The sequence below is a fragment of the Engystomops pustulosus genome, chromosome 8 (assembly GCF_040894005.1).
Source record: "Engystomops pustulosus chromosome 8, aEngPut4.maternal, whole genome shotgun sequence".
Classification (NCBI taxonomy): Eukaryota; Metazoa; Chordata; class Amphibia; order Anura; family Leptodactylidae; genus Engystomops; species Engystomops pustulosus.
The window spans coordinates 7,723,485-7,736,155 of NC_092418.1; the positions used below are offsets into that span (position 1 = coordinate 7,723,485).

The 12,671-nt window shown below is 55.6% G+C and overlaps 1 protein-coding gene across 3 annotated transcripts in view; it reads left to right on the forward strand.

Annotated features, from left to right (window-relative positions):
- The window catches only part of DOC2A (double C2 domain alpha), an 81,645-nt gene that overhangs the window by 60,371 nt on the left and 8,603 nt on the right, over positions 1–12,671 (forward strand). For all 3 annotated transcript variants that reach the window (XM_072119463.1, XM_072119465.1, XM_072119464.1), the window contains exon 8: positions 2,410–2,567. In XM_072119463.1, coding sequence (XP_071975564.1) covers positions 2,410–2,567 — 158 coding nt within the window. The remainder of the gene's footprint in view (positions 1–2,409; positions 2,568–12,671) is intronic.

The following is a 12,671-nucleotide window of genomic DNA, read 5'->3' on the forward strand; positions in this document are numbered from 1 at the left end:
ACCCCCCCCCCCCCCCCATGCACCCAGTGGACCCCTCCTGCTGGGGGCGCTCTCCTGTATTATATATACCCCCCTCCCCCCCCTGCACCCAGTGACCCTCCTGCTGGGGGCGCTCTCCTGTATTATATATACCCCCCACCCCCCTGCACCCAGTGACCCTCCTGCTGGGGGCGCTCTCCTGTATTATATATACCCCCCCCCCTGCACCCAGTGACCCTCCTGCTGGGGGCGCTCTCCTGTATTATATATACCCCTTCCCCCCTGCACCCAGTGACCCTCCTGCTGGGGGCGCTCTCCTGTATTATATATACCCCCCCCCTGCACCCAGTGACCCTCCTGCTGGGGGCGCTCTCCTGTATTATATATACCCCCCCCCCCTGCACCCAGTGACCCTCCTGCCTGGGGGCGCTCTCCTGTATTATATATACCCCCCCCCCTGCACCCAGTGACCCTCCTGCTGGGGGCGCTCTCCTGTATTTATATATACCCCCCCCCCCCCTGCACCCAGTGACCCTCCTGCTGGGGGCGCTCTCCTGTATTATATATACCCCCCCCCTGCACCCAGTGACCCTCCTGCTGGGGGCGCTCTCCTGTATTATATATACCCCCCCCCCTGCACCCAGTGACCCTCCTGCTGGGGGCGCTCTCCTGTATTATATATACCCCCCCCCTGCACCCAGTGACCCTCCTGCTGGGGGCTCTCTCCTGTATTATATATACCCCCCCCTGCACCCAGTGACCCTCCTGCTGGGGGCGCTCTCCTGTATTATATATACCCCCCCCCCTGCACCCAGTGACCCTCCTGCTGGGGGCGCTCTCCTGTATTATATATACCCCCCCCCCCCCCCCTGCACCCAGTGACCCTCCTGCTGGGGGCGCTCTCCTGTATTATATATACCCCCCCCCCCTGCACCCAGTGACCCTCCTGCTGGGGGCGCTCTCCTGTATTATATATACCCCCCCCCCCTGCACCCAGTGACCCTCCTGCTGGGGGCGCTCTCCTGTATTATATATACCCCCCCCCCCTGCACCCAGTGACCCTCCTGCTGGGGGCGCTCTCCTGTATTATATATACCCCCCCCTGCACCCAGTGACCCTCCTGCTGGGGGCGCTCTCCTGTATTATATATACCCCCCCCCTGCACCCAGTGACCCTCCTGCTGGGGGCGCTCTCCTGTATTATATATACCCCCCCCCCTGCACCCCAGTGACCCTCCTGCTGGGGGCGCTCTCCTGTATTATATATACCCCCCCCCCTGCACCCAGTGACCCTCCTGCTGGGGGCACTCTCCTGTATTATATATACCCCCCCTGCACCCAGTGACCCTCCTGCTGGGGGCGCTCTCTGTATTATATATACCCCCCCCCCCTGCACCCAGTGACCCTCCTGCTGGGGGCGCTCTCCTGTATTATATATACCCCCCCTGCACCCAGTGACCCTCCTGCTGGGGGCGCTCTCCTGTATTATATATACCCCCCCCTGCACCCAGTGACCCTCCTGCTGGGGGCGCTCTCCTGTATTATATATACCCCCCCCCCCCCGCCCTGCACCCAGTGACCCTCCTGCCTGGGGCGCTCTCCTGTATTATATATACCCCCCTGCACCCAGTGACCCTCCTGCTGGGGCGCTCTCCTGTATTATATATACCCCCCCCCCCCTGCCCCCAGTGACCCTCCTGCTGGGGGCGCTCTCCCTGTATTATATATACCCCCCTCCCCCTACACCCAGTGACCCTCCTGCTGGGGGCGCTCTCCTGTATTATATATACCCCCCCCCCTGCACCCAGTGACCCTCCTGCTGGGGCGCTCTCCTGTATTATATATACCCCCCCCCCTGCACCCAGTGACTTTCCTGCTGGGGGCGCTCTCCTGTATTATATATACCCCCCCCCCTGCACCCAGTGACTTTCCTGTGGGGGCGCTCTCCTGTATTATATATACCCCCCCCCCCCTGCACCCAGTGACCCTCCTGCTGGGGGCGCTCTCCTATATTATATATATACCCCCCCCCCCCTGCACCCAGTGACTTTCCTGCTGGGGGCGCTCTCCTCTTCCTACCCATCTCATCTCCTCTGGCTTCCATTCTCCCCTCTCTTCTCCCCCGTCTCCCCCTTTTCTCCCTTTCTTCTCTTTTCTATACATTTTCCTGCGCGGGCGGAGAGCAGAGAGACACAATGGCGGCTCCTGCGGATGTCCCTGAAGCTACATGGCTGCTGTATACATCATACGTGTCTCATTGTGCTCCGCGCCCGGGAACATCCACCGCAAGAGGGAAAAATGATTAGTCTCACAGAACAGCGCCTCCACTGTCCACGCCTGGTACTGCAGCTGTGGACAGGGGGGGGGGGCATTGGGAAAGGATTGCCTCTAATGACTGGTGTAATAAGTGCCGCCATCTTTGTGCCCCCAGCTGGAGCGGTGCCAGGAGTGGGAGCTGGAGGAGCGAGGGAGGATCCTTCTATCACTCTCCTACAATACAGAACGTGGGGGTCTCGTGGTCGGCATCCTGCGCTGCGCTCATCTTGCTGCCATGGACGTCAATGGATTTTCCGATCCTTATGTGAAAACGTAAGTAGACCCCGAGAACATCGAGATCAGCAGCCGGACCCCGGCCTGAGGGAGTCTGGGATTCTCCACGATCTTGGTAACAAAAAGCCCCAAAAAGATGAGAACATTTTTGATGTGATGTGGAAGAAGACCCTGCTACATGTACAGGTGGCTCAGGATGTGACCACTGGTGGTGACCACGGCGGGTGAAACATTGATAGCTCTACACGCGTCTTGGGTTCTAGTATATTTGTTTGTAACCATTGAACGGTGTCCACACAAAGATTGTCTTTCCCCCAGACATCCACGTGTAACCGCACACACAATTCTGTGTACTCAGTCCCCTCCAGCCACGTCCCTATGAGCATGGCCTCCTCCAGCCACCACCTTATGAGTGTGGCCTCCTCCAGCCACCACCTTATGAGTGTGGCCTCCTCCCGCCACCACCTTATGAGTGTGGCCTCCTCCCGCCACCACCTTATGAGTGTGGCCTCCTCCCGCCACCACCTTATGAGTGTGGCCTCCTCCCGCCACCACCTTATGAGTGTGGCCTCCTCCAGCCACCACCTTATGAGTGTGGCCTCCAGCCACCACCTTATGAGTGTGGCCTCCTCCAGCCACCACCTTATGAGTGTGGCCTCCTCCAGCCTTCACCTTATGAGTGTGGCCTCTCCAGCTGCCATCTTATGAGCGTGGCCTCCTCTAGCCACCACCTTATGAGTGTGGCCTCCTCCAGCCTTCACCTTATGAGTGTGGCCTCTCCAGCTGCCATCTTATGAGCGTGGCCTCCTCTAGCCACCATCTTACGAGTATGGCCTCCTCTAGCCACATCCCTCTGAGCGTGGCCTCCTCCAGCCACCATCTTATGAGCATTTTGGTTCTCGCCTGCCTCAGATCCCTTCTAACCACGGTCCTAGAAGTCCTACAACATTTCCTTCTTATTGACTTCTTGATGTGGTCTTTCTGGTCATCGAAATTTCCATTCCTTAATGTGAATATTAGATCGTTGTCAGGCGCCTCCGGTGAGAACATAGGATTGGCCATATGGCCGTCAGTAGGTCTTGTCTTCCTCTGTTGATGCCCTACTAATGGCCGTCTATTATGGCCTTTCCACTTACATCATTGGCCTATGAGCAGCAGTGTTTTGCCTTGGCTTTTCATCCTGAGCCGGGCAGTGGACGTCCATGGAAGAAGCTGGTGTGACACAGGAGGAGTAATGGTAGAGTCATCCTGAGCCGGGCAGTGGACGTCCATGGAAGAAGCTGGTGTGACACAGGAGGAGTAATGGTGGAGTCATCCTGAGCCGGGCAGTGGACGTCCATGGAAGAAGCTGGTGTGACACAGGAGGAGTAATGGCGGAGTCATCCTGAGCCGGGCAGTGGTCGTCCATGGAAGAAGCTGGTGTGACACAGGAGGAGTAATGGTGGAGTCATCCTGAGCCGGGCAGTGGACGTCCATGGAAGAAGCTGGTGTGACACAGGAGGAGTAATGGTGGAGTCATCCTGAGCCGGGCAGTGGTCGTCCATGGAAGAAGCCGGTGTGACATAGGAGGAGTAATGGTGGAGTCATCCTGAGCCGGGCAGTGGTCGTCCATGGAAGAAGCCGGTGTGACACAGGAGGAGTAATGGTGGAGTCATCCTGAGCCGGGCAGTGGTCGTCCATGGAAGAAGCTCATGTGACACAGGAGGAGTAATGGTGGAGTCATCCTGAGCCGGGCAGTGAACGTCCATGGAAGAAGCTGGTGTGACACAGGAGGAGTAATGGTGGAGTCATCCTGAGCCGGGCAGTGGACATCCATGGAAGAAGCTCATGTGACACAGGAGGAGTAATGGTGGAGTCATCCTGAGCCGGGCAGTGGACGTCCATGGAAGAAGCTGGTGTGCACAGGAGGAGTAATGGTGGAGTCATCCTGAGCCGGGCAGTGGACGTCCATGGAAGAAGCTGGTGTGACACAGGAGGAGTAATGGTGGAGTCATCCTGAGCCGGGCAGTGGTCATACATGGAAGAAGCTGGTGTGACACAGGAGGAGTAATGGGGGAGTCATCCTGAGCCGGGCAGTGGACGTCCATGGAAGAAGCTGGTGTGACACAGGAGGAGTAATGGTGGAGTCATCCTGAGCCGGGCAGTGGTCATACATGGAAGAAGCTGGTGTGACACAGGAGGAGTAATGGTGGAGTCATCCTGAGCCGGGCAGTGGACATCCATGGAAGAAGCTCATGTGACACAGGAGGAGTAATGGTGGAGTCATCCTGAGCCGGGCAGTGGACGTCCATGGAAGAAGCTGGTGTGACACAGGAGGAGTAATGGTGGAGTCATCCTGAGCCGGGCAGTGGTCATACATGGAAGAAGCTGGTGTGACACCGGAGGAGTAATGGTGGAGTCATCCTGAGCCGGGCAGTGGTCGTCCATGGAAGAAGCTGGTGTGACACAGGAGGAGTAATGGTGGAGTCATCCTGAGCCGGGCAGTGGACGTCCATGGAAGAAGCTGGTGTGACACAGGAGGAGTAATGGTAGAGTCATCCTGAGCCGGGCAGTGGACGTCCATGGAAGAAGCTGGTGTGACACAGGAGGAGTAATGGTGGAGTCATCCTGAGCCGGGCAGTGGTCATACATGGAAGAAGCTGGTGTGACACAGGAGGAGTAATGGTGGAGTCATCCTGAGCCGGGCAGTGGTCATACATGGAAGAAGCTGGTGTGCACAGGAGGAGTAATGGTGGAGTCATCCTGAGCCGGGCAGTGGACGTCCATGGAAGAAGCTGGTGTGACACAGGAGGAGTAATGGTGGAGTCATCCTGAGCCGGGCAGTGCATGTCCATGGAAGAAGCTGGTGTGACACAGGAGGAGTAATGGTGGAGTCATCCTGAGCCGGGCAGTGGACGTCCATGGAAGAAGCTGGTGTGACACAGGAGGAGTAATGGTGGAGTCATCCTGAGCCGGGCAGTGGACGTCCATGGAAGAAGCTGGTGTGACACAGGAGGAGTAATGGTAGTCATCCTGAGCCGGGCAGTGGTCGTACATGGAAGAAGCTGGTGTGACACAGGAGGAGTAATGGTGGAGTCATCCTGAGCCGGGCAGTGGACGTCCATGGAAGAAGCTGGTGTGACACAGGAGGAGTAATGGTGGAGTCATCCTGAGCCGGGCAGTGGACATCCATGGAAGAAGCTCATGTGACACAGGAGGAGTAATGGTGGAGTCATCCTGAGCCGGGCAGTGGACGTCCATGGAAGAAGCTGGTGTGCACAGGAGGAGTAATGGTGGAGTCATCCTGAGCCGGGCAGTGGACGTCCATGGAAGAAGCTGGTGTGACACAGGAGGAGTAATGGTAGAGTCATCCTGAGCCGGGCAGTGGTCGTACATGGAAGAAGCTGGTGTGACACAGGAGGAGTAATGGTGGAGTCATCCTGAGCCGGGCAGTGGACGTCCATGGAAGAAGCTGGTGTGACACAGGAGGAGTAATGGTGGAGTCATCCTGAGCCGGGCAGTGGACGTCCATGGAAGAAGCTGGTGTGACACAGGAGGAGTAATGGTGGAGTCATCCTGAGCCGGGCAGTGGACGTCCATGGAAGAAGCTGGTGTGACACAGGAGGAGTAATGGTAGAGTCATCCTGAGCCGGGCAGTGGTCGTCCATGGAAGAAGCTGGTGTGACACAGGAGGAGTAATGGTGGAGTCATCCTGAGCCGGGCAGTGGATGTCCATGGAAGAAGCTGGTGTGACACAGGAGGAGTAATGGTGGAGTCATCCTGAGCCGGGCAGTGGACGTCCATGGAAGAAGCTGGTGTGACACAGGAGGAGTAATGGTGGAGTCATCCTGAGCCGGGCAGTGGACGTCCATGGAAGAAGCTGGTGTGACACAGGAGGAGTAATGGTGGAGTCATCCTGAGCCGGGCAGTGGACGTCCATGGAAGAAGCTGGTGTGACACAGGAGGAGTAATGGTGGAGTCATCCTGAGCCGGGCAGTGGACGTCCATGGAAGAAGCTGGTGTGACACAGGAGGAGTAATGGTGGAGTCATCCTGAGCCGGGCAGTGGTCGTCCATGGAAGAAGCTGGTGTGACACCGGAGGAGTAATGGTGGAGTCATCCTGAGCCGGGCAGTGGTCGTCCATGGAAGAAGCTGGTGTGACACAGGAGGAGTAATGGTGGAGTCATCCTGAGCCGGGCAGTGGACGTCCATGGAAGAAGCTGGTGTGACACAGGAGGAGTAATGGTGGAGTCATCCTGAGCCGGGCAGTGGACGTCCATGGAAGAAGCTGGTGTGACACAGGAGGAGTAATGGTGGAGTCATCCTGAGCCGGGCAGTGGTCATACATGGAAGAAGCTGGTGTGACACAGGAGGAGTAATGGTGGAGTCATCCTGAGCCGGGCAGTGGACGTCCATGGAAGAAGCTGGTGTGACACAGGAGGAGTAATGGTGGAGTCATCCTGAGCCGGGCAGTGGTCATACATGGAAGAAGCTGGTGTGACACAGGAGGAGTAATGGTGGAGTCATCCTGAGCCGGGCAGTGGACATCCATGGAAGAAGCTCATGTGACACAGGAGGAGTAATGGTGGAGTCATCCTGAGCCGGGCAGTGGACGTCCATGGAAGAAGCTGGTGTGACACAGGAGGAGTAATGGTGGAGTCATCCTGAGCCGGGCAGTGGTCATACATGGAAGAAGCTGGTGTGACACCGGAGGAGTAATGGTGGAGTCCTCCTGAGCCGGGCAGTGGTCGTCCATGGAAGAAGCTGGTGTGACACAGGAGGAGTAATGGTGGAGTCATCCTGAGCCGGGCAGTGGACGTCCATGGAAGAAGCTGGTGTGACACAGGAGGAGTAATGGTGGAGTCATCCTGAGCCGGGCAGTGGTCATACATGGAAGAAGCTGGTGTGACACAGGAGGAGTAATGGTGGAGTCATCCTGAGCCGGGCAGTGGTCATACATGGAAGAAGCTGGTGTGCACAGGAGGAGTAATGGTGGAGTCATCCTGAGCCGGGCAGTGGACGTCCATGGAAGAAGCTGGTGTGACACAGGAGGAGTAATGGTAGAGTCATCCTGAGCCGGGCAGTGGTTGTCCATGGAAGAAGCTGGTGTGACACCGGAGGAGTAATGGTGGAGTCATCCTGAGCCGGGCAGTGGACGTCCATGGAAGAAGCTGGTGTGACACAGGAGGAGTAATGGTGGAGTCATCCTGAGCCGGGCAGTGCATGTCCATGGAAGAAGCTGGTGTGACACAGGAGGAGTAATGGTGGAGTCATCCTGAGCCGGGCAGTGGACGTCCATGGAAGAAGCTGGTGTGACACAGGAGGAGTAATGGTGGAGTCATCCTGAGCCGGGCAGTGGTCATACATGGAAGAAGCTGGTGTGACACAGGAGGAGTAATGGTGGAGTCATCCTGAGCCGGGCAGTGGACGTCCATGGAAGAAGCTGGTGTGACACAGGAGGAGTAATGGTGGAGTCATCCTGAGCCGGGCAGTGGTCATACATGGAAGAAGCTGGTGTGACACAGGAGGAGTAATGGTGGAGTCATCCTGAGCCGGGCAGTGGACGTCCATGGAAGAAGCTGGTGTGACACAGGAGGAGTAATGGTGGAGTCATCCTGAGCCGGGCAGTGGTCATACATGGAAGAAGCTGGTGTGACACAGGAGGAGTAATGGTGGAGTCATCCTGAGCCGGGCAGTGGACATCCATGGAAGAAGCTCATGTGACACAGGAGGAGTAATGGTGGAGTCATCCTGAGCCGGGCAGTGGACGTCCATGGAAGAAGCTGGTGTGACACAGGAGGAGTAATGGTGGAGTCATCCTGAGCCGGGCAGTGGTCATACATGGAAGAAGCTGGTGTGACACCGGAGGAGTAATGGTGGAGTCATCCTGAGCCGGGCAGTGGTCGTCCATGGAAGAAGCTGGTGTGACACAGGAGGAGTAATGGTGGAGTCATCCTGAGCCGGGCAGTGGACGTCCATGGAAGAAGCTGGTGTGACACAGGAGGAGTAATGGTGGAGTCATCCTGAGCCGGGCAGTGGTCATACATGGAAGAAGCTGGTGTGACACAGGAGGAGTAATGGTGGAGTCATCCTGAGCCGGGCAGTGGTCATACATGGAAGAAGCTGGTGTGCACAGGAGGAGTAATGGTGGAGTCATCCTGAGCCGGGCAGTGGACGTCCATGGAAGAAGCTGGTGTGACACAGGAGGAGTAATGGTAGAGTCATCCTGAGCCGGGCAGTGGTTGTCCATGGAAGAAGCTGGTGTGACACCGGAGGAGTAATGGTGGAGTCATCCTGAGCCGGGCAGTGGACGTCCATGGAAGAAGCTGGTGTGACACAGGAGGAGTAATGGTGGAGTCATCCTGAGCCGGGCAGTGCATGTCCATGGAAGAAGCTGGTGTGACACAGGAGGAGTAATGGTGGAGTCATCCTGAGCCGGGCAGTGGACGTCCATGGAAGAAGCTGGTGTGACACAGGAGGAGTAATGGTGGAGTCATCCTGAGCCGGGCAGTGGTCATACATGGAAGAAGCTGGTGTGACACAGGAGGAGTAATGGTGGAGTCATCCTGAGCCGGGCAGTGGACGTCCATGGAAGAAGCTGGTGTGACACAGGAGGAGTAATGGTGGAGTCATCCTGAGCCGGGCAGTGGTCATACATGGAAGAAGCTGGTGTGACACAGGAGGAGTAATGGTGGAGTCATCCTGAGCCGGGCAGTGGACGTCCATGGAAGAAGCTGGTGTGACACAGGAGGAGTAATGGTGGAGTCATCCTGAGCCGGGCAGTGGTCATACATGGAAGAAGCTGGTGTGACACAGGAGGAGTAATGGTGGAGTCATCCTGAGCCGGGCAGTGGACATCCATGGAAGAAGCTCATGTGACACAGGAGGAGTAATGGTGGAGTCATCCTGAGCCGGGCAGTGGACGTCCATGGAAGAAGCTGGTGTGACACAGGAGGAGTAATGGTGGAGTCATCCTGAGCCGGGCAGTGGTCATACATGGAAGAAGCTGGTGTGACACCGGAGGAGTAATGGTGGAGTCATCCTGAGCCGGGCAGTGGTCGTCCATGGAAGAAGCTGGTGTGACACAGGAGGAGTAATGGTGGAGTCATCCTGAGCCGGGCAGTGGACGTCCATGGAAGAAGCTGGTGTGACACAGGAGGAGTAATGGTGGAGTCATCCTGAGCCGGGCAGTGGTCATACATGGAAGAAGCTGGTGTGACACAGGAGGAGTAATGGTGGAGTCATCCTGAGCCGGGCAGTGGTCATACATGGAAGAAGCTGGTGTGCACAGGAGGAGTAATGGTGGAGTCATCCTGAGCCGGGCAGTGGACGTCCATGGAAGAAGCTGGTGTGACACAGGAGGAGTAATGGTAGAGTCATCCTGAGCCGGGCAGTGGTTGTCCATGGAAGAAGCTGGTGTGACACCGGAGGAGTAATGGTGGAGTCATCCTGAGCCGGGCAGTGGACGTCCATGGAAGAAGCTGGTGTGACACCGGAGGAGTAATGGTGGAGTCATCCTGAGCCGGGCAGTGCATGTCCATGGAAGAAGCTGGTGTGACACAGGAGGAGTAATGGTGGAGTCATCCTGAGCCGGGCAGTGGACGTCCATGGAAGAAGCTGGTGTGACACAGGAGGAGTAATGGTGGAGTCATCCTGAGCCGGGCAGTGGTCATACATGGAAGAAGCTGGTGTGCACAGGAGGAGTAATGGTGGAGTCATCCTGAGCCGGGCAGTGGACGTCCATGGAAGAAGCTGGTGTGACACCGGAGGAGTAATGGTGGAGTCATCCTGAGCCGGGCAGTGGTCGTACACTGGTGTGACATGATGTATCCAGGGATGATGGGGGTCATGTGCACAGGAGGAGTAGTGCTGGAGCCTCCTGAATCCCTCGGCTCGGTCCCTGGTGGAGCTCTCGGGCTACGATCCCATCTGAGCCTCCAGCGCTTCTGCATGAGAGGATAATCATATGCAGGGCTGAGGCGTGATCCCGGCCTGCGCTTCGTGCCAGTGTCACAGTGCAGCACCTATTATAAGCTGCATTATTTCAGGCACATTAGCGGATGGCAGCTCGGAGGGGGCTGCCGGGGGGCACTTATTTTAGTGCTTCCACATTAGAACCTTGTTAATCACGTGCACAGGGCGAGGAATGGAGCCGGGATGTGATAATATATGCACATCCATATCCCAAACCCCCATACATGGCAGGAAAGGGAGGAAGAAATTACATAGAGAGATAGGAGATAGATAGATGATAGATAGGAGATAGATAGATGATAGATAGATAGATAGTAGAAGAGGCTGTATGATGTATATTGATCTCCTAATCCTCGTCAGATCTTAATCTTCCACCTTGGGCTTTATCTTCATGGCCCTGGGGAAAACTCCATCCATGATGCTCCAATATCTCCACCATCACGTCATAGGAGCCAATATGTTTTCCTGGAAAGTTCTGCTCCTGAAGATGTTTTCTTCCTTCCATAGGAAAAAAACCTCTACTATTTTTGAGTCTTAATCTACATCTTTGGAAGCTACTTGATCGTCGTCTCATAACTTCACTGCATTCTTCAGTTTTCATTGTTGAGTTTTTTAGCTTCTTTGATTTTATCTTCTTGGTGGCCCTTAATGTCCACCGTGTCACTATCACCACTGAGACTGGTCCGCATCCATGTATGAGCCGTCATATCACCACAATCTACAGGCATGGCCATAAGATCTGAGAATGATACAAATGGTAATCGTTACAAAGTCTCCGGCATCAGGTTGTGTAATGGTAATTTCCATATTCTCCAGACTGTTATAAAGAGCGATCAGCTTATCAGCAATTCATTGCAAAGTCAATATTTGCCCTAAAAACTTTTTCCCCAAAAACACATTTCCCCTTCACTGCAGGCGCCTTAGGCGGAGCAGCTGCCATGGTGTCAGTGATGTCTCCAGTAACACAGGTGCGGGGGCTGGTGGGGACAGGGCTGGAGATCAATCTGTCAGGATTAAATAACAATCACACCCCTGGACACTTTACAAGGAGGCTGGTGCTTGGCATCATTGTTTCTCTTCTGTTACCCATGGTTATCTCTAAAGAAACACGTGCAGTCATCATTGCACTGCACAAAACTGGCCGCACAGGGAAGAGTATCGCAGCGAGAAAGATTGCACCTCAGTCACCAATCTATCGCATCATCAAGGAATCCAAGGAGAGAGGCTCCATTGTTACCAAAAAGACTGGTGTCCAGGAGGGCAGCACAGAAGCCGCTTCTCTCCAGAAACCATCAGGGACAGACGGATATTCTGTCCTCCAGGAGCCGCTTCTCCCGACCCTCCAGGAGCAGATGGTGATGAGCAGAGCCTCCTCCAGCATGATGGAGCACCGGCCATAAAGGGGAGAACTAAATGGCTCCGGGAACAGAACACAGGGATTCTGGGTCCATGGCTCCGGGGACAGAACACAGAGATTCTGGGTCCATGGCCTGGAGACTCCCCAGATCTTATCCCATTGAGAACTTGTGGTCAATCATCAGGAGACGGGGGGACAAACAAAACCCAACACATTGTGACAGAATGCAGCAGTGATTGTGCAGGAATGGACGGCGATCAGTCAGGATCTGGTGCAGGAGGTGAGTGAGAGCTGCCAGGGAGAATTGCAGAGGTCCTGGAGAAGAAGGAGAGGTCCTGCAGATACTGACTCGCTGCAGTAACTCCTCCTACCTGACAATAAAAGCTTCTGCTCCCCATAATATGATTGCACTTGTATCTCTGTATGTGATAAACATCTGACAGACCAGAGGGACACATCATGTGACAAGAGGAGATTTGTGTCATTCTCAGGACTTCTGGCCAGGACTGTACATCCAGTGGCTGATTATGTGTAAGTTGTGTCTGGTCCATGATCCTCCTGATCCTGCAGCCACTGGTCCTGTATAAGGAGAATCCTCCAGGACAGATTAGTCTGGATACAATTGTAACAATTATGTTATGACTGTAAACACGATGAGTAATTGTAACACCAAGTCTTCTCGCCCCTGATCCTTGTGGACATGTCGGGGGCCCCTGCCCTGATGATGGGCCCTCATCTCCAAGCCTACAGACCCCCCAGAGCCCCCTGAAGGTCTGTGCACAGGTCTCAATGACTGTCGCCCTCTCCCATCAGTAATTATCGCTCCTCGTCTC